The sequence below is a fragment of the Fukomys damarensis genome, unplaced genomic scaffold, assembly GCF_012274545.1.
Source record: "Fukomys damarensis isolate Sample0158 unplaced genomic scaffold, DMR_v1.0_HiC HiC_scaffold_15, whole genome shotgun sequence".
NCBI lineage: Eukaryota > Metazoa > Chordata > Mammalia > Rodentia > Bathyergidae > Fukomys > Fukomys damarensis.
Window position 1 is genome coordinate 56390978 of NW_022900927.1, and position 27363 is coordinate 56418340.

Here is a 27363-nt window from a genome sequence, read left to right on the forward strand (position 1 = left end):
AGATTGCTACCCCTGTTTTTTTCTGGGCTCCTGTCACATGGAGAATTGTTTTCTATCTTTGCACTTTCAGTCTATGGTCTTCTTTTTGCACTAGGTGTGTTTCTTGTATACAACATATTGTTGGATTTTACTTTTTATTCCATTTTGCCAGTCTATTTCTCTTAATTGGTGAGTTGAGGCCATTGACATTGCTGGTTATAACTGATATGTACTGACTTATTATTGACATGTTATTGGCCTTTTGTTGACTCTTTACTTTTTCACCTTCTCCTTTTAATTTCTTGCCTTGCCTATTTGATTTGCTCTGTTGGGCCTCATGGTGTTGTTGCCTTCATTGTCTTTTTCTAGGATCTTGTTTAGAATTGCTTGTAGTACTGGTTTGGTATTCATGTAGTTTCTCAGGTGTTCTTTGTCGTGGAAGTGTCTTATTTCCCCATCCATTTTGAAAGAGAGTTTTGCTGGATACATCAGTCTAGGTTGGAGGTTGTTCTCTTTTAGTACTTAAATATCTCATTCCAGGCTCTCCTTGCCCCAAGGGTTTGTGTTGAAAAGTCTGCTGTGATTCTGATGGGCTTTCCTTTGTATGTGATTTGTTTCTTTTCTCTTACTGCTTGTAGTATTTTGTTCTGTTGGGTTTCTGGGATCTTGATTATTATATGTCTAGGTGTAGATTTTTTTTTATTGTAGCTAGTTGGGGTCCTATATGCCTCAGTTATCAGAATGTCAAATTGTTCCCCTCTGTTTGGGAAGTTTTCTGTCATTAATTCTGCAAACAGCTTTTCAAAGTCCTCTGTATTTTCTCCTGCTACTTCATGGATTCCTATCAGTCTCATGTTATTCTTCTTTGCATCATCTAGGAGTTGTTGGATTGATTTCTCATGATCCCTTACTGTTTTAAAGAGACCTCTCTTTTCATGGTCACTGACTGCAATCTTATCTTCTATACCTGAGAGTCTATCTTCGCATTCTTTTTTTCTGTTGGGTACACTTTCAATAGAGTGTTTAATCTGGTTATCTGTTTGAATCTGTTTTATGGATTCCATTTCTTTCCTATGTTGGGTGTTTATTGTTTCCATTTCTTTCTTATGCTGGGCCTTCATGGTTTCTATCATGGTCCTGAGCTCATTATTTTTTTGTCAGTTTCTGCTCTAGAGTCTCGAATCACTACTTCCATTTTGCTCACTATCTCTGTGGTTATCTGGGAAATTATTTCTGTTTTGAATTTTTCTAGATCCTGATTGATCTGTTTTGTTACTTCCTGTGCTTTGAGTTCAGGGTGTCCTGGTGGTTCACTATCAGCCTTTTCATCCTCATTTGCCCTACTGTTTTCCATTGGTAAACTGGAAGTCTGTCCTTATGTCTTGCTTAAGTGTTTTCTCATTTTTATTTTTGTTGTCAGACTATCCTTGGTTTAATCTCTGGATTATCACCCAAATCTTCCTGATATAGTTGCGCCCTAGCCTCTGTGTCTCTAATGACCCACGGACATTCTCATCTTCATAACATCAGAGAAAACAGCTCATCAAATCAACTGCAATGCTTTACCCCAACTGATACAATCAGCAACACATTAAGATCAAGCACAACTTTGACACTGACCACCGGTGGTAATCACTAGTCTATCACCCTTAAATCATTTGAATTAAATTGAAATCAAGAAGCAGTCCAGAACGTGTCTGCAGTGAACAAAATTTCAGTATAGTGTATTTACCATTTAATGGCTCAGAGAGAGCGAAGGTGCAAGACCCCTGATCTCAGTTAGCTGATGGCTGAACCCCATGACGCTGACTGACCTAGGGCTGCAAGGCCCAGATTGAGTTCCCCAACCTTCTGAATGGTTGAACTCCACAAAGTTCTATTACAGGTTTCCCATGCCCTTTTTTTTTAAAGATGTTCAAAGTTGGGAACTCAGAAAAATACCCTTGATGACCACCTCTGCCTCTGCAGAGTGGGTCCAAAGACTGACACAGTCAGGAGGTCTGAGAGTGCGGGTGGGGGGGACATATGGGGGTTCAGGGGTGCCTGCGCGGCTACCTTCCCGGCGCTTGAGCGATGGTGGCTGGGTTGGGAGCTGGCGTGGTTCTCCTTCCCGTGGTGGATCGGGGTCCAGGCTACCTCCTGGCGCTTGAGTGATGGTGGCTGGGTCGGGAGCTGGCATGGTTCTCCTTCCCGCGGTGGATCGGGGCCCAGGCTACCTCCCTCACTACGTGATTCTGATGGGCTTTCTTTTGTATGTGATTAGTTTCTTTTATCTAACTGCTTGTAGTATTTTGTCCTTCTGTTGGGTTTCTGGAATCCTGACTATTATATGCTTAGGTGTAGATGTTTTGTGTGTTGTTTTAAATTTCTGCTTTTATTGATTTCATTTCTTCTTTGTGCTTAACTGTTTTCTCTACCTTCACTTAAATACTGAAAATAATTTATAAGGCTATAAATTTTCCTGAGTACTGCTTTGGCTGCATCTCATGAGTTTTGTCTCATGGTTTTATAGTATCGTTTTAATTTCTTCCTTAATCCATTGCTTCTTGAACACCCAGGTGTAGGAGTAAGATGTTGACTTTGTTACTAGTGAGACGTGCAGTCCCTCCTGGCTGCTACAGACACCATCACCTGTCTCCCTTCCCCTTTGGGTTCCCTCAGGTTCCACAGCTATCAGCCAATGGGAAGGCCCAATCCAAGGGGAGAGGGAGCCCCAGAGAGATCTTAGTATTCCTCCTTTACTTCCCTCCCACAGGAACTTCCTGTGTGGCTAGTTTGGGGGTGCTGTAGTATCCCGTTGGTTGCTTCATTGCTGCTTATAGTTTTCTAATTGGTCATTTTCATTGAGCTCTTCACACCTGAAGGCTTGTTGGGCACAGTGTATTTCAAGTTTGGCTAAATCAGCCCTATTTCTAGATACTACATACTATATCAGCCATACAGTCTAGTGCAGAAAACATAGATTTGTCAACTCCTATAAGCAGAAAGGTTTTTTTTTTTTTTTTTTTTTTTTTTTTTTTTTTGCGTACCGGGAATCGAACTCGGGTCCTTGCTCTTGTGAGGCAGGCCACCGAACCGCTGAGCTAAATCCCCGGCCCAGAAAGAGGTTTAATACAGGGAAATAGTAGTTATTGTTGAAAGGTGAGGATCAAGTTCTGTTAAGGTTCTTATAATTCATGAAGCCAAGAATACATGGTCATGAAGAAGAGACAATCCAAAGGAGCAAGAAGTAAACCACGTTGCCCTTCCATCTCCTAAATCTCTGCAGGTACACCTAGGTGGAGAACCCTAATTTATATCTAGAATGCTAGGTGCAAGATAATTTGGGAAGCCAGGCATGATGGCACACACCTGTAAACCCAGCTACTTGGGAGACTGATGCAGGAGGATCGCAAGTTCAAGACCAACGTGGGCAACTTAGTAAAACCCTGTGTCAAAATAGAATTTTAAGAAAGCTAGGAGTATAGCTCAGTGGTAGAGTTCTTTCCTAGCATGCACAAGGCCCTGGTTTCATTCCCTGCAATCACCAGAACAAAAGAAAGAAAAAGAGAACTTGGGAAATGTCGAATCTAGCTTACCTGCTTCTGAGTACCAGAGGGCACCTGGAAGGAAGACAGTGTGGAGCTTGAGTGAGCCAGTTCACCAGAGCTGTCATAAGGTCTAACCACTCCTCCCCTAAGGAAATTTGCAGTATATTTGACATACTTGATGTAATAATGTTATTTTAAATACTTTTGAGAGCCAGAAATTATTTATGCCTTGGTACTTACCCAGAGAGTCATATGCGACATTAAGTTTTTTTTCGGTACTGGGTATTGAACCCAGGGCCCTACTCACTGAGCTACATCCCCAGCCCCCTTCTTTGGAGACCTGGTCCTGCTAAGTTGCCCAGGCCGGACTCAAACATGCAATCCTGCCTCAGCCTCTAAGAGTCCTGGGAGTATAGCACATTACACCTGGTTTAAAAATGTTTAAGTCAAAAAAAAAAAAAAAGCCAGGCGTGGTGGTGCACCCCTGTAATCCCAGCACTCAGGAGGCTGAGGCAGGAGGATCGCTGTGAGTTCGAGACCAGCCTGGGCTACATAGTGACTTCCAGGTCAGTCTCAACTACATAGTGAGACCCTGTCTCAACCTCCCCCCTTCAAAAAAAAAGTTTAAATCAAAGTTTGGGGAAGTATTCCAACAACATCCCTTCTTTTAAACTTTTTGAGGTGATAGTTCTTTTCATCTCAAGTAATTTTCATTTCTTGGATTATTAGTAAAATGTACCCTCTTTTCTCATATTTCTGTTCATTTGTGTTTTTGATCCAGAGTTAGGATTGATCATCTGAGAGGAACAGTTGTGCCCTAAAAGATGGCTTGGAGAGGGGCTAAATAAAAGAGATGGGAGAGGGAGGTTCCCAGGCCCAATTCCCTTGCCCTGGGATCTGACTAACTGTATCTCATCAGGGCCGAATTGTCCAGGTACCTTCAAGCTTAATTCATTTATATTAGAGTGTGACTCTGCCATCTCTCAAGATCATTTGTTTGAGACAGAGTCTTGTTATATAGGCCAGGCTGGTGTCAAACGTTCAGTCCTCCTGCTCTAGCTTTCCGAGTCTTGGGATTACAGGAGTGAGCCACCATGTCCAGCTAAGATAATCAGTCTTGGATCTCTCTGGCTAAACAGCCACAAAAAGGTTAGAAAATGATGGGCAGTCACCATGTCTAACACAAGTATGAGCAAACTCAACACAAAATAACAGGATTGTTGTCTTATTGTTATTGTAATCACTAATTAAGATGTTTGGAGAGCTAGAGTTCTCTGATCACCTTAGAAACAAAGTTCGGATGTTACGCTCCACTCTCAGGTTTTTTTCATTTATAAATTGTAGAAACTTGAAGGCATTCGTTCTCTCTTGAACACTGCTGCTCCCACAGGAGAAAGTACCTAAAAATAGACTTTTTATCGGAAAGACCAGCTTTTCTGCCTCTTTGCATTATCTGTGGTTTTTCTGAACCATGTCTTTCTTAACAGGCACAATGCTGTTCTCAGTAGCTTTTTCTGTTCTCTTCAACTCTCAGTCCTTGGTATACTCTGCTGGCAAAGATTTTTGCTGGTGATTTGAATTCATTCTCCTCTTTTTCTTTGTTCTTGACTGAGAAAAGATCATTTTTGCCTCTGGTCATGATCTCTTTCCCTCCTACTGCCCTCCTGGTTGTCTTAAGTTGTTAAATTTAACTCTATATTGGCTCAATGTTCAGTTTTAGTGCCTTTTTTTTTTTTGCCAATATCATTAAATCAATTAAATGAAAGGAAATGACAAAGCCTTCTGTATTTAAAAGACCTCTTTAAAAAATCCCTCTCTTCCTCAAGTGATTCTTTTCTCTTGCCTTTCCAGTTATTTTGCATCTCTAAAGAATACTAAAGCATTTCCCTAAGTGTTGTGTGTAGATTCCTTCCTGCTTGCATTACTGATTTGACTAATGGAAGGAAACTGTTTTTGCCTGTGAATGTACACATGGACAGTATTTGCTGCTTTGATAATGGTGCTTACTGTCTAGAGTACACCCATATAAAACTTAAGGTATTATCATGTCATCCTATTTCTCCTTAGAACACATCTTCAGTTTTAGTTTGTACAACAGGAAGCACTAAACTTGTATTAATTTAAATAATTAGTTCCAAGACAGGCATGATGTACACCTGCAGTCCTGGCACTTGGGAGGCCAAGACAGCAAGATTTCCACAAGTTCAAGGGCAGCCTGGGCTACATAGCATGACCCTGTCTAAAAAAAATTCTAAACATTTGAGAAAAGTAATAAGTAGTAATAATTGAGGATGGTAATAACATCTCTTTTATGTTTTTATTTCTTTTCTCCCCACCCCCCATACTGATCATTGAACCCAAGGCCTTTGCACTGAGCTCCATCTTCAGCCCGTTTGTTTGTTTGTTTGTTTGTTTTTGTATCTGGAATCGAATTCAGGACCTTTCACTTGCAAGGCAGTTGTGGTGCCACTAAGCTACATCCCCGGCTTGTTTTTGTTTTTGAGACGGGGTCTTATGAAGTCTTTAAATTGCCCTACACTGTACTGATTACAGGCATAGGGAGCCTTTATTTTTGTTTCTCTGGGGTGAGAGAGAGAGAGAGAGAGAGAGAGAGAGAGAGAGAGAGAGAGAGAATGTGTGTGTGTGTGTGTGTGTGTGTGTGTGTGTGTGTGTGTGTGTGTGTGTTGCTGGGGATGGATGTGTGTGAGGGCCTCAAGCTTATTTGGCAAGTACTTCACTGCTGAGCTACCTCCACAGCTATTTCGCGTAAGCAGTTTGTGATTGCTTTTTAAAAATGCAAGTGTATTTGCCTCAAGTGGTGGTACACATAGTGTTTACACTATTTCTTAGTGTTGCCTGAGTACTTTATGCAATTATATATTATTTCCAGGGCCGGGGATGTAGCTTACTGGCACCCTGCCTACCTCACAAGCACAAGGTCCTGAGTTTGATCCCCAGTACCCCCCAAGAAATTCCATTTTTAAAATGCATTATAGAAGACAAACTACTAGTCTATAAGCAAGAGCGTGACTTACATTAATCAGTAATGAGCCTGAGTAAGCTCCTTAATTTCTCTGCAGCTCGTTTCCCAGTTGTAACAAGATCATCCTTTAGTGTGAAATTGTTCTTAAATCTGTTCTCAGGGATCCAAAACTGTCTGGTGGGTTAGGGAATGAGAACAGGTTTTAGAGGCTTCCAATAATTAGGAAATACAGGAAGCCAGTCTACTCATTTCCAGTCTATTTTTAGGTTCGAAACCCTGACTCGGTTTTCGTTCCCTGGCTGTGTCGCAGGTGTCCCCTGAGCTCCCAGCAGCAGAAAAGGACCCACGTTCTGTGCTCGCAGCAGGTGCACAGTGAGCGTGGGGCTCAGACATTATCCTCTGGATTCTTTAGAATCGCTGGTCGATCTGTCAAGACTTCCTGATCTTCCCACCACAGATCAACAAATCAATGCCCACCAATCTCTATTTGAAATAATGTATTTGAGGATGGTCTTTACCCTTAAGTCTGCATTATAATTTATGTAGCTGACAGATTATAACCACCTGTATCTTATGATGGAGATTTTGCTAATTAATTTAATTTCATATATCTTTAGGGCCATTTTGAAAGTGGGTTTTCTACTTCAGTCCATCCTTGTTTTACTTTTCATTGCAAGCTCTGCCTTCTATCTCTTCCCAGAACCACGAGTGCTGTCTCTCTGTTTGGGTTCTCGGCGTTCATAACATCAGAACCAAGGAGAGCGCCGTCCACCCTTGGGTCTGCTCTCTCCTTTAAGATGGCTCTTTGCTTCTCTTTGGTTTTGGTTGAGGGCTAAGCCTGGTCAATTTCTTTTTAGGTCTTTTTTGTTGTTGTTGAGGACGTTTGATTTTCATTTTGCTTTTCACGGCTCTCAGATAAGATTAATTGGGTAAGAAAACCAGGAAAATTTCTGAACATATGTCATATCTACTCTACTAGTTTATTCAGAAAACTTTTAAGTAGACACTCAGTAACAACCTTTGAAAGCATTTTTAAAATCTCACTCTCCCAAAGAGCCTCCTTCTGCAGTGGCTGAGTAATAATAATGCTGTAGAAATGATGTTGAGGGTTTTTTTTTCAAGCAGTTGCTTCTGCTGGGAAATGCTTAGTAACGACACAGGCCCGCCCTCGGTCTAGTGGCCATTTTGTCCTGAGGTTCTGGAGAAACAAGTGGGAGTCGTCGTCGCAGGAATAAAGCAGTGTGTGGATGAGACACAGAGTATGGGCAGGTGGCAGTAAACCTGTCGTCTAAGAAACGGGAGAAGCTAGAACCATGCTGTCTGTGAGTGATTTAGCTGCCGCAATTAATGCTTTGGAATTCAGCGATAAGATTTTGTTGTGCTGGTGTTGAAGGAACAATAAATATTTGCATTGGGGCTTCTGGTATTTGGAAGTTATATTGAAATGTATAAAATCCAAAAATTATTTCCTCTCAAGTTATATTTCATTTTATAGGTTACTGTCCTGTGATATTATCCAAAGTTTAAAGGAGATAAAGGCAGTATATAGTTAATTTTGCCAGGCGTTGTGGCACATGCCTGTAATCTCAGCACTCTGGATCACTGTGAGTTCAAGACCAGCCTGGGCTACAAAGAGAGTTCCAGGTCAGTCTCAACTACATAGTGAGACCCTGTCTCAAAAAAAAAAAAAAAAAAAAAAAAACAACTGAATACATGCTGGTTTCTGTAGAAATTCAGTATACTGGCAGTATAATGAATAGTAAATATCTTCATTAGAAATTGAGAAAATCTCTGCTTCATGTAATTTGGTAATGAATCTGCATTTTACTTTAGTATTCTAAAACTAGATTAGGTAGAAATAAGGAGCTCTTAGTAATTGACAAGAATTAACTCTTTTCCATGGTATTTTCCATTTTGCACATGTGATAATCACATTTAAATCAATGGTTTTAACAAATTCAAAGATAAAGGATTTCTTAAATGTTTCAAAATAACTAAAATGTAATGATTTCTGAGCAAATATTCTCCCATCAGGCTCCTGAATTACACATCTTTTCCTTGAGGCTTTATTTTGAATCCAAGATCTTTTAGAGATTTCTTTAGCATGGTAGAAACTTTAATATATGCAGTGTATATTGCACCCTATACATTTGCCCATATTCTCAAGAAATTACAAGTTGATGCAAATTTTTAAAGAAAGGTCGCCTGTAGTCATTTGGTGAATTCTGTAACTGGTCCTTGGCCCAGGGTGACTCCCGGCTGTGCTCTGCATCACTCATTGCCTTCTGTTCTAGCTCGTGTGCCTGTGTCTTCCCATTGCTCTCATGCTGATGTAGACAGCAGAGTCCACACCACATTTCACCAGACCTAACACTGTGGTTTTGATGTACACTGGCATTTTAAAGAAATATGTAATAGTTGCAGTTGATCAATAGTTTTGATATGGAAAACAGCACAGGGCTGTTCTATTCATTTCCTAAACTAACAATTTATACATTCTTTTTAAATAGGCCTGAGGCTGGGTACCTTTTCCACACAAATAACACATGAATATGTTCTTATTATAAAAAGAGAATGGATCAGGTCTGCTTTCATCACGTGTGTGTTTGTGTGTGTGTGTGTGTGTGTGTGTGTGTGTGTGTGTATGTCCCTGTGCAGTTCAGACTGGCCTTAAACTCACTAGGTAGCCCAGGCTGATCTCACACTCGTGGTGACTCTCCTGCCTCAGCCTCCCAAATGCTGTGATCACAGGTGTGCCCCACCACACTTGGTTTCATTCCCTTTCTTCCCCAAGTTCTTTTTTCTCCAAGAGTAACCGCTTTAGTCACTTTGCTATGTTTATCATTTTTAGCGCAACTCTACTCATATGTTTATATATATCCATGTGGGACAAGCATACACAAATATTGTATAATTTGATTTGTAGGATTTTAAATTTTTTGGTTATTCATTTGTTTTTTGTGTGTTTTTGTTTTTGTTTGAGATGGAGTCTTCCTGTGTTGTGCAGGCTAGCTTTAAAATTCTGGGCTCTAGGGATCCTTCTGGGTCCTCCCTTGTGCTAGGACTTAAAAGCACACCCCATCTTGCCTGGCTTTATGGTTTTGTTTTGTTTTTTTCCTTCAAAAAACACAAATGGAACTGGGCATGGTGGCACACATCTGTAATTCTAGCACTCAGGAGCTGAGGCAGGAGGATCACTGTAAATTCGAAACCAGCCTGCACTACAAAGGGAGACCTTGTCTCAAAAAGAAAAAAAAAAAAACTAACCACAAATGGGATTCTTTACTGGCTGTAATATTTGCTATTCTCATATTTCATTCTGATATACTTTTACAATGACATCAATGCTCTAATTATCTAGAACTGCTCAATCAATGGATATATTCATTTATATTTTTGTACCTGTGCTCCCATGTGGTACATGAAGTATGTTTCCCACTCCCTTGCCAATGCCATTTTATTAATCTTAATAGCTGTCAACTAACAGATTAGAATTGTATCTTTGTTTTAATTCACACTTCTTTAATCAAGGATTAAGTATGACATGTTTTTATTGATGTATTAGCCCAGTTATATTTTTTCCTTTAAACTGTTTTTTACCCTTTATTCATTGCTAGTTTAAAAATATTTCTCTTTTTGGTATGTATGAATATACTTTAAATTAAAGAAATTCAGTGCATCCTATATTGACTGAATTTTCTGTCCATTTTCAATTAAGAGAGTTGCTTAAAGGCCCCTTGAGCTAGTTTTCTAAATAATTTAGAAGAATAGATAAGATTAAGTCATACGAATTTATGAGATTGTTTTTCTAGTCCCTGGAATCTTTGCAGCCAATGTCTAGCTTTTTGTACCTGGAGGTAAATGTGCTTACTGACTTCTTACATATGAATTATGGTTCATCTGAAACAAAAATAACTGTGGTTTTGTTTAGGGGTGGTTTTTTTTGTTTGGTTGGTTGGTTTTTTTGGTTTGTTTGTTTGTTTGTTTTTGGTACCAGGCATCAAACTCAGGACCTTGTATTTGTGAGGCTGGTGCAGCACCACTGAATTAAATCCCCAGCCACAAAAATAATTGTGAATGAATGTAGATACTGTCACAAGAATAATGCTGACTTATTTTGAGTTGTACAACGTTACTTGGTAAACAGTTTTACAAGTCCAGACTTGGGGCTGGGGATTTAGCTTAGAGGTTCCGGTGCCTGCCTTGCAAGTGTGAGGACCTGAGTTCAATCCCCAGTACCAAAAAGCAAAACAAAACAAAAAAGTTCAGATTTGGTTTTTAAAAATAAATTTTGTTTTGTTTTGTTTTTGTTTTTGAGACAAGGTCTCACTATGTAGTTCATGCTAGCCTCAAACTCACCAAGTGGCCCAGGCTGGTCTCAAACTCATGGCAGATCCTCCTGCCTCTGCCTCCCGAGTGCTAGGACTACAGGGTGCGCCACCATGCTAAAAAAAAATTACCTCTACACTTACTCCCTTAGCCCCCAGTTAATGAACTTGTTTATCTGGAGTGGTTTGCAGTGTAGTGGGGTAATGAACAGCACTGCCCCGCAGGGCTGCCTGTGATCAAATCTTCTATTCTTTCCTGTCCTTGGGACCTGGGAAATTTACCTGATCTCTCAGTGCCTGGGTTTCCTGTAAAAAGGAGCTGTGGATCATAAAGTTACTATTGCACAAGTGAAACAAGTTAGCAGGAAAACTACTCAGATTAGTGCCCAGTATGGCTGGTCTAAATAAAATGTTCCACATAGGTGTTTAGGAAAGATGGGTAGGGAGGAAATGAGTCACACAGAAGACACCCTACACCTTACAGAATTGGTCCATTGTTGAGAATCTCTTTCTCAGAGACAATTTTGTGATCCAGAATAGAGGCTTTAGAATCAGACCAGCTGGGTTGCTGCTCTGTTGAACAAGTGACAACGTCCAATGACTAAGTTCACTAGCTGTAAAGTAGGTTATAGGAACACCTCTTTACAAGGCTGTTTTTAGAATTAAATGAAGTATTATATGACATGCCTAATTCACTGTCCAGCGTATTAGCAACTCAACACTTGTTAGCTGTTGTGGGTGTGACTGGTATTATCTTCTAACTTTGGCTCTTTTCCCTAATATAGGGACCTGTGTGAGTCTCATTGTCTTCTATTGTCTTTGGTTGATCTTCCAGGCTCCCTATATGTTCCTATTTCCATATGGACTTCCCTCTATATTTATATGCTAAAAGCCTGAATCTGAATAAAGCTATCTGAACGTCAGCAGGCTAAGGTTAGGTCCCTCACCTTTGACTGTCTCACAGTGTTCCCCTCCTCAGACTTGCAGCTTTGCCCGATCTATATTTCATTAAATGCACCACCTAATTGTTTAGGCCAGAAATGTTAGGAGTCCTCTTGGTCCCTCTCTTGCCAACTACTTTCAATCAGTAACGTCTTAGGTACTTTTCTCGTTGTGAGACAAAATACCCACCACCTAAGGTTAAAGGAGGAAAAGATTATTTTGCCTCACAGTTTTGTAGAGGTTTCAGTTCATAGTTGGCTGGCTCCAAGGCAGGGTGGTATGGCAGAGGAAAAAGAGTTCACGGCAGGCAGAAGACAGGAAGGCAGCAAATCAGTGACATGGCGAGGAAGCAGCAGCAGCAGCAGCAGCAGCCTCTCCCTTTTATCCCTTCTGGGCTACCCGCCCTTTGGGTACTACCACCTACACCAGGGCGGGCCTTCTCATTATCCATTCCCAGAACTATGTCAAACCAATCAGGGAATTAATTTAGTAATCACACACCCTAGATCCAGCCATCTCAGAAAAGCCCCACCTATGACCGCATGAGGCTTTGGAGGGACATCTCGACACAAGCACTAGCAGTAACCAAGTCACTTTTATTTTATTACACTTTTTGGGGGGGGTGAGAGAGGGTCTTACTATGCAGTTGAGTCTGACCTGGAACTCACTATGTAGCCCAGAGTAGTCTCGAACCCACAGAGATCCTCCTGCTTCAGCCTCCCGAGTGCTGGGATTACAGGTGTGTGCCACCACACCTGGCTCACTTTTACTTTAATACCTACGCGTTTTTTTAAATTTTTCCATTTCTGCACACCTCCTGTAGTCCAATTAATCTAACAGTAGGAAGCTGGATAAGTAATTTATGACACAGTCATAAAATTGAAGTGCTTTGAGGACATTAAACTGGAATAAAGTAGAATATATGTCCTAATATGGGAAGTCCTCTAAGATGCAGTAAGTGAAAAGCCAGGTGAAAAGTACAAAGTATATTTCACTTGTATAAAAAAAGGTTGAAGGCTATTCATCTATACTAAATAGATACTAAATATGGGGGGAAGAAGTCATAATCTAAAGAATGTTACTTTGGGGTGAAGAAGATTGAACCCAGAGCTTTCACACTGAGCTACATCCCCAGACATTTTTTTTTTTTTTGGTTGTTCTGGGGTTCGAACTGAGAACCTTGGGCTTTCAAAGCAGGCGGGATGCCCCAGCCATTTTTAAGATTAATTTATGCAGGAAGATTGCTGCAATTTCAAGCCCAGCCTGGGCTCCATAGTGAATTCAGGACCAGCCTGAACTACATGGTGAGACCCTATCTCAGAATATAAAATAATTTATCTGTGACAGAGTTTTGCTGAGTTGCTCAGGCTGTGCTTGAACTTGTGATTCTCCTGCCTCACTTCCAAAGTGCTGGGATTAGCTGCACCCAACTTGTTCATTTTTGAAAGAGGATAGGGGCCAGGTATAAGATAAAAAAAGCAATTTTTTTTCTTCTTTTTTTTTTTTTTTTTTTTTTTTTTTTTTTTTTTTTTTTTTTTGCAGTACTGAGGATCACCTCAGAATCTTGCACTGGTGAGGCAAGCGCAACACCACTGAGCTAAGTCCCAGCCCTACAAAGTTATTTTTCATTTTGTATCTTTTTGTATTTAAACTTTTTTCCCTGCTGTACTTGGATTGATCCCAAGGCCTTCACACCAACCATATAACCAGACTTTTTTTATTTTTTATTTTGAGAGAGGGTTTTGCTAAATTACTAAATTGCCCAGTTTTGGTTGAACTTGGGATCCTTCTGCCTCTGCCTCCCAAAGTGCTGGGATTACAAGTGTGCACCACCCCACTAGCTGGGGGCCAGGGATTTAGCTCAGTGGTTTGCTGCCTGCCTCACAAGCGCAAGGTCCTGAGTTCAATCCCTGGTACCAGAAAAAAAAAATTGTTAGACCAGTTGAGCTTAGTTTCCTGTCATAGGTAAAATAAGTTAAGGTCTCCTTGGATGTCCTCAAAGAGAAGTTAAAGGAAGATTACTGAGTCACCGGAGTGTCTTGACACACAGTAGGTGCTCAGTGAATGAGCAGCAGCTGCCATCTCCCAGTCCTTTGCTCTGTTCTCTGGATGCTGTCAGCTCAGTCCTGGCACCTGTGAGACACAGCACAAGTATGTGAGGAGCTGAGGCCCAAATGGCCAGTGCAGTACTGTACTTGCTTGCTCCCAGAGGAACTGTGTCTCGGAGTCTGCTCTGCTGGGAAGGGAAGGAGAGGGTCGGAGGGCATCGGGATTAGTGTACTGACTGGGACTGGGAGGGTTCAGACTGGGACACAGGAAGTACAGAGAAGAAAAACAGAGAAGCATTGTAATGCGGTAACTGTTATCTTAGCTGCAAGACAGAAGTGCTTGATGGGGCGGATGGGTTCTGGGGTAACTGCCCTGCTCCTCCCAGCTGAGATCTGCAGCTGCTCTGGTCCCTTGGATGATGTGGAGGATTCGCATGAGACCTGCACACATCCTCCTGCACAAGTCCAGCTCTGCAGTATGTGTAACACCTGGTACACTGTGACCCTGTGTGAGTCAAATCACTGTTCTGGCAACAGTAGACAAAAGACATCTGTACATGTTCAGCACAGATGGATGAGGGGGGCTGAATATTTTCTATGCATGGTTGGTTGGTTGATTTTGTTTTGTTTTGTTTTTGAGACAGGGTCTAGCTTTGCATTTTAGGCTGCCCTTGAACTCTCAATGTAGACCATGGCCTTGGCCTGGGTGATCTTCCTGCCTCAGTCTCCCAAGTGATGGGATTACAGGTATACGCCACTATGCCTGCTTTATGCATGGCTGGTTGAATCCACAGATGTGAAATCACCAAAGATGCAGAGGGCTTTTGGGGATGCTGAGGCAGGAGGATCTCCACGAGTTCAAGGCCAGCCCAGGTACATGGTGAAACTATCTCTTTCTCAAGAAACAGAACACAGATACAGAGAGCTGACTGTATTGCCATTGATCATGTATCTGTAGTGAGAGGAAAATACATACTTAGTCAGTAAGGACCCGTTTATGGAAGAAACTAGCTTTATTTATATACCTAACTTTCCTAGTTAGTATCTGTGGCCCAGGAAGTCAGACATATGTTTCTTTTCTTATGTTGATACCCCAGAGCAAAAATATTTTATAAGGAAATTGTGTTATTGGAAAACTAATGCTCAGTTTCCTTTAGAAATAATCTAGTAGTGAGGCTCAGCTTGAATTTTTACAGAATAAGAAATCCTCAAACTGGGTGTGGTACCACGTGTCTATAATCCTAGCACTCAGGAGGCTGAGGCAGGAGAATCATCACAAGTTCGAGGCCAACCTGGACTACATAGTGAGTTCAAGATCAGGCTGAACTACATAGCAAGACGCTGCCTCAAAAACAAAAACAAAACAAACAAAAAAAAATCCAAGAATGGGCCAGGGATATAGTTCAGCTGTCCTGTACCTGCCTGGCAAGAACAAGATCCTGAGTTGATCCCTGGTACAAAAAAATAAAAATTCCAGTAACATAAAAATCCCCCCCCACTGGAAAGAAATTTTCAATTACATAATTTTTGGGGGGAAGGAGGAGCCATGTTTTAAGAATAGCATTGGATAAGGCAGTTTTCACCACACCACCACAATAACAATGAAACAGAAAAAACACCTTACTCTGTTTCTATAAACACATAATTCTGTGGCTCCAAAGCAGACCATCTCCCCACCCACCCCAGCCAGACTCTTGGCAGCGTCTGGAGAGTCTTCCCTGTGAAACCTGGGCATAGAGCTGGCGCTGGTCAGCACCCTCCCTGCACAGGACAAGCCCAGAGAGACTCACCTGCTGAAATGTAACAGTGCCACGTCTGAAAAACCTGCTAGAGAGTCCATGGAACCACAGACTGAAAAACCTCAGAGAATAACTAGCCCAGGAGCTGTTTTCATATTTACTTTTTATTTTGGGAGAATAATGGATTCAAAAAAGCAAAAAATTGGCCAGGAACTTAGCTCAGTGGCACTGCACCTGCCTTGCAAATGCGAGGTCCTGAGTTCTATACCTGGTGGTGGTGGGGTAATCAAAATGGAAAGTCAGTCATTTTCCCTCAGTTTGCAACTCAAAAACTCAACAAGCTTTCTAAAAGTGAAATGAACTGCTGTACTTTAAAAAACTACACCAGAGTTGGTGTATGGTGGTACATACCTGCAATCCCAGCTCCTAGGAAGACTGAGACAGAAGAGTATCTCAAATATGAGCCTACCCAGGCTACTTAGAGAGAACCTGTCTCAAAATAAAAATAAAAAGGGCTGGGGATGTAGCCTAGTGAGAAGTCCCTGGATTAATCCCCAGTAACACAAAACAAAACAAACTACACCAGACAGGCCATCTCAGCGGTAAAGCCCTTGTCTACCAAGTGCGAGGTCTTGGAGTTTGATCTCCAGCACTGCCCCCACAAAATGAAAAAGCACCAGAGTTTATGCACTGAAGTTTTAATTGGCTACCAACACTAAGCCAATTGTAGCATTTGGTTGTATTTCAATAATTATTATGACAATCAATGTGAACTTTTACATAGGCTCAGAAAAGTTATTATAGCATTAAAGTACGGGGAAAAACAATTTTTGGTACAACTTTGTATTCACTTCAGTAAAAGTTTAAATTTTAAAATAATTTTAAATATTTATTGCACCTCCACCAAGCCTAGTAACTGGAAATCGTGTTGCCAGAGGATGCCTCTGACATTTATCACCCTGGGTGAGGGTGTCGAAAGGCCCGGCCCGGGGTAACGTCTCAAGTCCCTTTCTTGCTGCACACAGTGAGCACATGTTATACAATTGCACAGAGTATCACGTGTGCCCATTGCATAAGTCGATGCCTGTGTCACTCACTCAAATTCACTTGAAGACGTTACATGAGTAGCACTGGCTTGGTGTCATATTTCCTTTTGGCCGATGCGAAAAGTACCACCAACATTATATGGAACTTTATAAGGCTTGAGTGGCTTTTTTTTTTTTTTCCCCCCCGGTGTTTGAGACAGGGTCTCACTATGTAGTTGAGACTGACCTGGAACTCACTGTGTAGCCCAGGCTGGTCTCGAACTCACAGCACGCCTGGGATTACAGGTGTGCACCCCCTCGCCCAGCGAGACTTGAGTGTTTTAAAATCTACTAAATTAATCGTTTTTACAGATTAAAATAGGATTTTCTCAACTTCCTGTTTTTCTTCTACAAAAAAATTTTAAATGTTTTAAATAGAATGTTAAAAAACCTGGCATATGATTTTTTAAGACATTTCTTATGAACTTTAAAATTATATATAAAAAGCAAGTTGGGAGGGGGTTTGGCTCAGTGGTTCTGCTGCCTGCCTCACAAGAGCAAGTGCCCGAGTTCGATCCCCAGTACCAAAAGAAAGTTGGACCTCGTAGTACACACCTGTAATCTGAGCATTTTGGGAGGCTAAGGCAGGAGGCTTACAAGTTCAAGCATAGCCTGGGTAACTTGATTTAGCAGGAGCCTGTCTCAGATGATAAAAAAAGAGCTAGGGATGCAGCTTAGTACAAAGGGCTAAAAATATATATATTGTGTGTTTATATTTCTCCACCTTTTTTCTTTAAATTAGAGTATTTTAAGGTAAATATCAGATACAGTATTCCCTGATTTCAACTGTAAATGCATCAGTACAGATCTCTGACAGGTAAGTACTCTTTTTTACAAGTGATAATCCCAATACAATTATCTCATTTAACAAAGGTAGTGATAATAATTCTCTTAATACCTATTTTGAGTTTGAATTTCCTTAGCTATCTAAAAAATATATATTTTTTAATGTTCCCCCCCACAATGTTTTTGAGACAGAGTCTTGCTATGTAGTTCAAGCTGGCTCTGAACTCACTATGTAGTCTAGGCTGGTCCTCAACTCGTAGCGATCATCCTGCCTCAGCCTTCCAAGTGTTAGGACTATGAACTTGCTCCATCGTACCTGGCAACATAACAAGCTTTTTTAAACCAGGTACTATTTTCTTATTAACTTCTTAATCATCTGAGAGAAAAAGTTTAGATCATCATCATAATAAAACATCTGTACTACAGTCTCTCACAATCTGGTACAAGGTGTTTGACAGGCCCAGAATCAAGGCATGATGCCATCCTCCATCTGTCACAGTGGCTTAGGACGGTATGGCACAGCTTGGTAAAGAAACAGCCTTTCTACATGGCATCTCCGTGGACAGAGCTCCCCTCATTAGCATTAGTAAGATTGGTTCTTTTTTCTTGCTTCCTGAAAAGGGTGTTGAGTTTCATTCTGCCACTGGCTTAAGAGCCCCCTTGTACCTGAGGAACCTGGAATGTTTCGTACCTCTCATTGTGTTCCTTGGAAATGTTGAAGGCCTGTTAAATCTTGGTCTTACCAGAAGTGTCATAGGACAAATGTTTTTAGTCAGGATTCCTTCGTTTTTGTGCCTGGAGGTACCTGGGACCTGAGTGCTGAGTTAGATTCATCTCTGAATGAGTGGCCTAACTTGGTCCCTCCCCTTCAGCCTGTTCCTCACTTGGTCCTCGACCTGAAAGCTAACAGCTTGTTCTGTTGTGTTTATGAAGCTCATGACAAAAGTGTCTCGTCTATCCCCTCCATTTCTGAACTGTATTTTAAAATGCAGCAGTAATGATTTCTGACTCCTGCACAAAGTGTGCCATAGATGGTACAAAACATAAGCGCTGCATTAAGTGGGGGCATCAGACTTTGTGTACCCATTAGTGTGGAGCCTGAGGTCTTTATGGGGCCAAGAGTGGTATGGAGTGTCATTAATATAAACTTCACTGAGAAAGTGTATTAAAGTGCTCATTCAGCAAAATTCTGGGAGTTTCTTGTCTATTTTTGTTTATTTTTCTTACAAAAAAATGTTTCAGCCACCAAAACCACAGGAGCATAGCCAAAGGCTCTTGGCGCCTTTCCTTCAGCGGAACTCTTCCGGTGTGTGTCTTCTGTCAGCTGGAATTTGCAGGGGTCCGGCACCACAGGGTTTCCTGAGGAGGAGGCCCACATGCTGTGCCTGGCGTTCTCCTGTTGCTATTGGCTGCAGGAACACCCTTGGACACTTCAGAATTACATTCTGAGTCCATTGCTAATGATTTTTCTTCAAAAGACAGCTTCACTAAAACATTTGTGGTTCTGTTTTGCTTAAACTAAGGAAAAGTTTTAACAGTGGCCTCATGTCTGCCTTACCCATTACACAATTCTTCTAAAGCTATCATCAACCTGTAATAATCCTCACTGATGAAAAAAACATATTTCTGTATATTTACTACTTTTTAAACCTAATGGCTCCAACACTCTAAGTATAGATTAGGATAGTTGAACTAGGAAACTTCAGCTTGCTATAAAAGAAAAAATGTATTTTCTACTAAGTAATCAATTTTTATTATTTTGGTACGGGGAATTGAACTCAGGACTTCGTGCTTGTGAGGCAGGTAGCAGCACCACTGAGCGAAATCCTGGCCCTGCGTGATCAATTTTTAATACTAAAGACAATAGTTACCATTTTCATTCCTATTCCCTGTCACGTGCAAAGTATAAAATATTCATTAGTAAGACTAAATATTGTACATAAAATGAAGCTTTCAGAGGGTCGGGAGTGTACTCGCTAGCAAAGTGTGTGCATAGCATGCACAAAGCCCTAGGTTCAATCCTGACAGCAAAAAAATAAAAGGTAAAATTAACCTTTGTGAAACAATCACTTACCAAATTTCAGTAAAGCCGTTCTTCATAGGCCGGGGCTTTAGCTCCGTGGTTCCGCAGCCTGCCTTCCAGGGCTCGCCCCTTCAGCTGACCTCCTCCCATAGAGCACTGTAGACTGATGACCAGCCCTTCCGCGTGTGAGGCTTTGAGGGGCGTTTAAGATCCGAACCCTGTAAGACATAAAGGTGCAGCTACTGTATCTTCTGGTGAGCCTGACAACAGGAGACTTGCAAATCTGTGACAGTCTGGTTGGCTCAGTAAGCCTTTGTCTGCCTGCCTCTCTCTTTCCTTCCTTTTCTTCCTTTCTGTCTTTCCTTCCTTCTTTCAGAACAGTTATCCAAAGAATGTTTGTTTTTTATTAGTGTGTTGTTTAAATTTTAAATTTTCTTTTTGGCCCAAAAGTGGTTGAAGCATAAAGTTATAAAAAAAATAAATAAATAAAAAATAAAATTATAAAAAACAAACCGGGAAAAAAATACTGGGCCAGGGATTTAGCTCAGTGGTTCCGCTGCCTACCTGGCAAGAGCAAAGTCCTGAGTTCTATCCCTGATACCAAAAAAAACAACAACAACAACATTAAAACAAGTGCTGTGAATCAGGAGGTCATCATAAACATACTGAATGGAGCTTTCACATCCGTGTGGTATCCGGGTCGATGTATGTTAGGAAGAGCTACGATTTGCACTGGCAGCCAAAAGTGGAAAATAGCCAGAAGTCATGGTCGGTGTCTGGGAATTCCACCGAATTCCCATGGGCCCCAGAGTGCGTTCAGCACGGTGCTGTGGTATCCTTGAGACTCCATCAAATCTTAGTCCATAAAACTGTTCCACAAATGCTTTGATCACCTTGCAAGCGAGGCTTCCTGAAGAGTGAAGCAGAGCTTCTAGAATAAAGGTAATGACAGCCGTCACTAGAGAGAACTGCCGAGGCCTCGTTCATAAATACACAGTGGAAACTGGAAGCTTCTGAAGCCATCCAAACAGTTAATAAGAATTCTTATAGGGGCCAGGGATTTAGCCCAATGGTTTGGTGGCCTGCCTTGCAAGTGCAAGGACCCGAGTTCAATCCCCAGTACCAAAAAAAAAAAAAAAAAAAAAGAATTCTTATGGCTGGGTGTGGTAGTGCACGCCTGTAATCCCAGCACTTGGGAGGCTGAGGCAGGAGGATTGCTGTGAGTTGGAGACCAGCCTGGGCTACATAGTGAGTTCCAGATCAGTCTCAACTGCATAGTGAGACCCTATCTCAAAAACTCCTGGTCAAATCCCTCTACCACAAGACACTGTTGGACATTCCATCTGTGGTGTAAGAGGTGAATTATTAATGCTGCTGTCTTGCAAAATATAAAAAGCAAGTGTTCTCAGTCATGGATGACCGAGCGGACCCATGTACTTGGCTTATGTGCATTGCCTATCTGAAGAATGGGCTACTGTTTCTTCCATTTCAAAGAAAATGTATGCTATACATAATCCATTTTGTTTTGTGAGCTGTGGTATAAACTGGAAAAGCACAGAATATTGTGCTCAGTGCAGAGCACACATCACCTATGTATTCAGTAAATAAGAGCAGTCTGGTACAAAGTTTGAGCTGGATGTGTAATTCACACCTGTAGTGCCAGCTCTTGGGAGGCTGAGGCAGGAGGATTAATGAAAGTTCAAGGCCAGCCTGTACTACACAGTGAGACCTTGTCTCAAAAAACCAAAACATAAAAACAAAAACAGAAGTTTAGTGTGACCCTGTAATCCCAGCACTCTGGGAGACTGAGGCAGGAGGATCACATGTTTGAGAACCGCCTGGGCAATGTAACAACTTAGTCCCTTTCTCAAAATGAAAAGGTACTGGGGGTGTGCCTTAGTGCGAAGGTCCTGGGTTCAGTCCCCAGAACCACACACACAGGAAAAGGAAAGGTAGGAGAGGTTTGCATCCACCTCCACCGAGCCTCCTCAGCACAGTGGTCAGGAGTGCCCCTGCTGATCTCCACTGGTGCTTTGCTCTCTTAGACAGGGTCTCACTGTGTAGCCCAGGCTGGCCTCCTCCTGCCTCAGCCTCTGGAGTGCTGGGATTATGGGTGTGCCCATCACACTTAGCTTCCACTGAGTCTATTCAGGAGGCCCCGGGGTCAGATTTTCCCTGCATCACCCCCCTACCCCAGGCCCCCTGCATGTTTTATGGCTGGTGAACAAAGAATGCTTTTACTTTGCTATGTTTTGTTTTGTTTTTTAGCGCTGGGGATCAAAGCCAGCCTTCTGAGTACTGAACAAGTACTGTATCCCTAGCCCTCTACTTTTCTAAATGCTTGGGAAAATAAAAGCATAATAACACTTTATATCCAGCTCAGATTTATTGTGTATAAATAAAGTTTTATTGGCACATAAGCACAGTTGGGGTGTATTTATGGGCTCTGCCATCACCACAGCAGCAGGCCTGATTGTTGGGGTCAGATGACCTGCCAGGCTGAGCTGTTCCTCTCTGGCCTTTCACAGAATAAGTCTGCTGGCCCTGACCCAGAGTAACTCCACTTTGATCCGTCTTATTTATTATTCTTCCCCAAGAGAGTTCACATGAAGGGTCCTACTGCCTTAAAAACAAGTGTTTTTTCAAAAAAGTATGGAAACCTTCCCAGAAGTCAGTCTGACAAATGCAGTGGTGTTGGTGCCCTTTTGCCTCTGGGGGCAGAGCAGGGGCGGGGTCACAGATCAATTTGGAAATCCAGGTTGAAGACTTGAAGCTGACCAGAGACCACAGTATGTGTTAGAGGTGACAGAGGACGAGGCATTTGTGCTAGCAGAGTTCTTAGTCTGAGAGGGATAAGAAACATACTCCACCTTATAATTTGAAGGTATTTTTCTTAAAAGTTTAAATAAAGCTTAACAGAACTCATCTGACCGCTGTCCTTTCCTCAGATTGAAAGCTGTCAGATTGTTGCCAGTCCCCAAGTCCCCATGCTTGCTTGTTCTCCCTAATTTAAGCACGTTCTCCCTAGCAGTGTGGGTCTGACTGAGCTGCCCTTCCTGTCCCTGTAGCATCCAGCACAGTCCAGTGATTGCTGTCTGCCTGGTTTGGTTTCTCTGTGGTGAACTCTAAGCTTCTTTGATGTCTCCCTCCCTAGAGAATGAGGGACTTTTTCTTATTTTTAGTTTCATGTAACGTTTCAGAATTTTGGCTTTGGAGTCAAGATTTATTGGTCAGTCTGTTACCAACTTCTGATTCCAAATTGTGTCCTTTTTCCATCTCAGAACTGAACCAATAACAAGAACAAGTGCAGACTGAACAGAGAAAGAGACAGTTATTCTTGGCCGAGAGTAGGAAAGGGGAAAGGTAATCTGGAAAATCAACTCCTCCACCCCAGGGGTGGGGGCGCTAGGAGGGTGCAGATCTAAAACAAATGAAGGGGAGGGCTGGGCTGATAAAGAGGAGGACTGTGCATGTCTTTTCCGGGAAGAGGTGGAGTTTTCCGGGATTTGGGTACTGCCTTTTTCTCCTTTTGTGATTCTTTTGCTTCATGTTTATGGCTTCCCTGCACTGTCACAGCCTGAGGGATCATAAAGAAGGTAGAGTCTATGTCATTCGTGCAGACCAGTTCACCTGGGAACCTCTGGCCACCTGTCCTCGAAGATAAACAAGAGGAAGGCCTCCGAAAGCCTCACTAAGAGCACCTGGTGCTCTGGGGGCATCTAGATATAAACCATACGGGTTCTGTCTCACAAGTTCAAATTAAAGGGGTAGGGATTTAGCTCAGTGGTTCTGCGCCTGCCTCAAAAGTACAAGGCCCCATCCCTGGTGCACACACACACACACACACACACACACACACACAAATTTAAATTAAAGAGGTCAGCGTTGTATGGAGCTGGGTTTAGTCTCCATTGTGGGGTGAGGGGACCCCCATGTTCCCTTGCTAAAGCCCCACAGGTGCACCTGCCACCCACCATTGAGTCCCCACATCTCAGTGCAACCCTGTGCTGTCCCTGAATAAGCTGCTTGGAAAGTCCGGCGCTCTTGCTCAGTTTAGGTGGACAGCTGGGTGGCTGTTTTTGATACATCTCATTTTCTGTCCTCTTGAAGATTTGGAGAGTTGCTTGAGGGGACTCAAGATTTATCCTCTGTGTGTGTGTGTGTGTGTGTGTGTGTGTGTGTGTGTGTGTGTGTTTCAGTACCAGAGATCAAACTCAGGACCTTATGCTTGTGAGGCAGGTAAGGCGCCACTAAGCTAAATCTCCAGCCCTTGTTTTTGTTTTGAGACGGTCTTGTTATGTAGTTCAGGCTGCTTTGAACTTACTATGTGGTCCAGGCTGGCCTTGAACTCATGGTGATCCTCCTGCCTCAGCCTCATGTGTGCTGGGATTACAGGCTTGTGCCACTACACCCGGTTGCAAGAATTATCTTTTGGTAGCACAGGGCCTTGCACATGGTAGGCAGGCGCTCTGCCCCTGATCTAAACACCCAGCTCAAGATTTATTTAAAATTTTGTGCCATAAGAAAGGTTGGAAGTTAAAATTAAAGCTTTCTATTTGTCCCTGAAGAATTTTCCAATAGATTTTTATCCAGTAATGACAGCAGTGGTTCTGTGTGATGGAATTGGGGTAATTCCATTCTAGCATGTTCTAAAATCTGTGCTTTTCCCACATAACCTATAAAAAGTTAAAGTACAAATTGAGGGCATACTCTGTGCAAGGCACTGTTCTAAATGCTTTATATATTTTTAATTGAATTTATTGGTACATTCTAGGTATACAGTACAGTTACATATTACTGGGATCTTGTATCGTTACATGACAGTCTCCCTTCCCCACCTTCAAACACTTTAATTCCATTTTTACATTTTCTCATATTTTTTTCCTTTCCTTTATTCCCCCTTCCCTATCCTTCTCACTTTCCCTACACTTTTGGTCCTTTTCCTCCTATTTCACATTGCTAATATTAATTTAGTTTGTGCTAAATATTACTGTTATTCCTATTTTTACATGAGACAGCTAAAGCAAGGAAGGATTGTAAATTGCCATGGGTCACTTAGCTGAGAAGAGGTAAAGTTGAGATTTGAACTTGGAATTTGCCTACTGGATGTGTGTTCTTAACCACTGTGTTCATTTACTCATTTTATTAGTAGTACGTGTTTGCAGTACATAATTCCTCATGGGTAGGTGGTACATGCGTAATACATCTTAATTCTTTTTACACAACCCCCTTTCATTTCTTGGTCTCCTTTCCTTTTGCAAAAGATCTGCCTCCTTGTTTCCTATTGTCTTTCTTTTATTTTTGTCTTTAATATATTTATACTTTGGGTTTCTCATTTAAGAGAAACCTTGTGGTATTTAAGCTTGTGCATCTGATTTATTTCACTTAAGATTGTTTAACCACTGTGTTCTAATTTTCTTATTAGCCACACTGTCTCTTGTTGGCCATATAATCATAAGTGCCTTATAGTTAATCTAAGGTAACTCCTTTGAAAAGTTTTAAGTTTATTTGTGGTGCCAAGAAGATGATAGAAAATACATATTTGTTCTAAATGAACTAATGAGTATGATGGTATGATAGAATTGTTAACTATTACAGTATGATCATTGTTTCATTGTTCTTGGCTTCAAGTAGTAACTTTTCCACTGTAGGTCTTCTTAGGGAATGTCTATAGCCTGCATTGGCTATTTTGAAGCAGCTACTTTTAAGACTACAAAAATGTGGGCAAAGAAATTGCTTACCAAATCTATTTTTATCCCTAAATTCATTTTTGCTTGCTGATACTCACTCAAAAATTCTGTGTGTTTTATTTAGCACTTTTCCTTTTTTGGGTCCCTCTGTTGAATATAGATCTATTGCTATTAAATGGCATTGTGCTCTAACAGATTATTGAGTTCTCATAAAAGAAGCTTTAAGGAATTTGGACATAATAGTCACGATAGTGAACTTTGGTTCTAAAACTTTGAAGACAGTAATGATCTTGAAACTTGCTTTATTTTACATGTCTCTTTCAGAATTCTCCACTTTATCAGTACTTACAGGATTTGGGACACACAGACTTTGAAATATGTTCTTCTTTGTCTCCAAAAACAGAAAAATGCATGACAGAGGGACAACAAACGCCTCCTGCAAGAGTCCTGCCAAAGGTAAGAAAGCATGCTCGGTCTTTTATCACTTAATGGTCTTTTGACCAGTACCTAGAAGATGGGAGCTGGGGGTTAGCACTCACATCCAGGCCATGCTAGGCAAGCAGTGAACCACTGAGCCGCATCCCCAGCCCTTTTTATATATCCTCTTTTTCACATTTTGAGACAGGGTGTCACTAATTTACCCACTGTGGCTTTAAACTTGCGATCCTCCTGCCTCAGCCTTGCAAGTACAAATAACTGAAATTATAGGTGTGTGCCACCATGCTCAGTGATCAGAACCATTTTTGCTAATTTCTGTACTTTTTCTTCCCTTTCAAGAATGAATATTCTGCCCGGTGTGGTAGCATACTCCTGTAACCCCAGCACGTGGGAGACTGAGGCAGGAGAATCACTGCAAGTTTGAGGCCAGTCTGGGTTACACAGTTCAAGGACATAGCAAGATCCTGAACTATATAGCAAGACCCTGTCTCAAAAAAAAGAAAGGACGGGGCCAGGGATGTAGCTCAGTGGCACTACACCTGCCTCTTTAAGCACAAAGTTCTGAGTTCTGTTCCTGGAACACACACAAAAAAATATGAATGTTCTTAGAAAAGAATTTGAAAGCAAAACCTAAAGCCATATCTAAATAGGCCATTTATAGACTAAAACTTGAATTTGACAGGAGATGAATATAGAAATCTAGCTTGAGCCAGGTGTGGTGGTGCATGCCTGTAATCCCAGCACTCGGGAGGCTGAGGCAGGAGGATCACTGCAAGTTCAAGGCCAGTCTGGGTTGCATAGTGAGTCCAAGGCCAGCCTGAGCTACACAGTGAGACCCTGGGGAGTGTTTGTTACAAATATGAGTGTTTAGATATTTAATCCTTGTCATTTCTGACAAGTACTTTATATATAGAAATGTTGTTTTCATTTATGAAGAAACAACAGCTTGAAATTTCTTTCCCTGAGAAACTGAAGAGCAATAAAAAGCATGAGCAGGAGATGTTTTTACAAATCACCAAGTCATACAGTTCCCGTAGCTTTCATACTGTACTTTTCTAAAGACAACTTTCTAACTATGAGTTTTATGTCCCTTAAGTGGATTTTTTTAATCTAAACCTAGGAACGGCTACATTTTAGAAAGATTTATTGAATTATTCAGTCATTCTCAGGGAATATGATTTTAGAATTGCCTGCAAATTCTGCTAAAGAAGTGAAATATCATTATTTTCCTTGGAAAACAGTTTTTGTATGTGTTCTTGATGAAGCACTCACTAGCATTGTACTTGCTCTCTCACGTTTAACTAGTATTTTCTCATGTGATTATTATCTACTTATCAAGTAGTCTATCCTGGTATTCCTACCATAAATATTCATCCTCTGTCTTGTTTTCTGGCTTCTTTTCCTGTGATTTTTTTTTTTTTTTTTTTTGGTAGCGGGGATCGAACCTGGGTCCTTGTGCTTGTGAGGCAGGTAATGGAATCACTGAGCTAAACCCCCGGCCCTCTTTTCCTGTGATTTTGTTTGTTAGGTTTGGTTGGCGGGGGTTGTTTTTCAGTTTTTTGAGACAGTGTCTCACTGTGTAGTTAGAGTGGCCTCAAACTCATAGCAGTCCCCCTGACTCGGCCTCCTGAGTGCTAGGATTACAGGCGTGTGCCACTCCTGGGATGATTCATAAATGATCTCTTTATGCAGTTTATCAAGCTCATCTATTTCCCTGGCTGCTTCCTCCGGACGTTGCCTAGTTCCGGTACTTGTTAGATGTTTCTACCTGCACATGCCCTGAAGCTCAGAT

At 41.6% G+C, this 27363-nt stretch overlaps 1 protein-coding gene across 2 annotated transcripts in view; it reads left to right on the forward strand.

Annotated features, from left to right (window-relative positions):
* Vezt (vezatin, adherens junctions transmembrane protein) overlaps positions 1-27363 on the forward strand; it is a 61450-nt gene that overhangs the window by 5457 nt on the left and 28630 nt on the right. For both annotated transcript variants that reach the window (XM_033763842.1, XM_033763841.1), the window contains exon 2: positions 25458-25589. In XM_033763842.1, coding sequence (XP_033619733.1) covers positions 25458-25589 — 132 coding nt within the window. The remainder of the gene's footprint in view (positions 1-25457; positions 25590-27363) is intronic.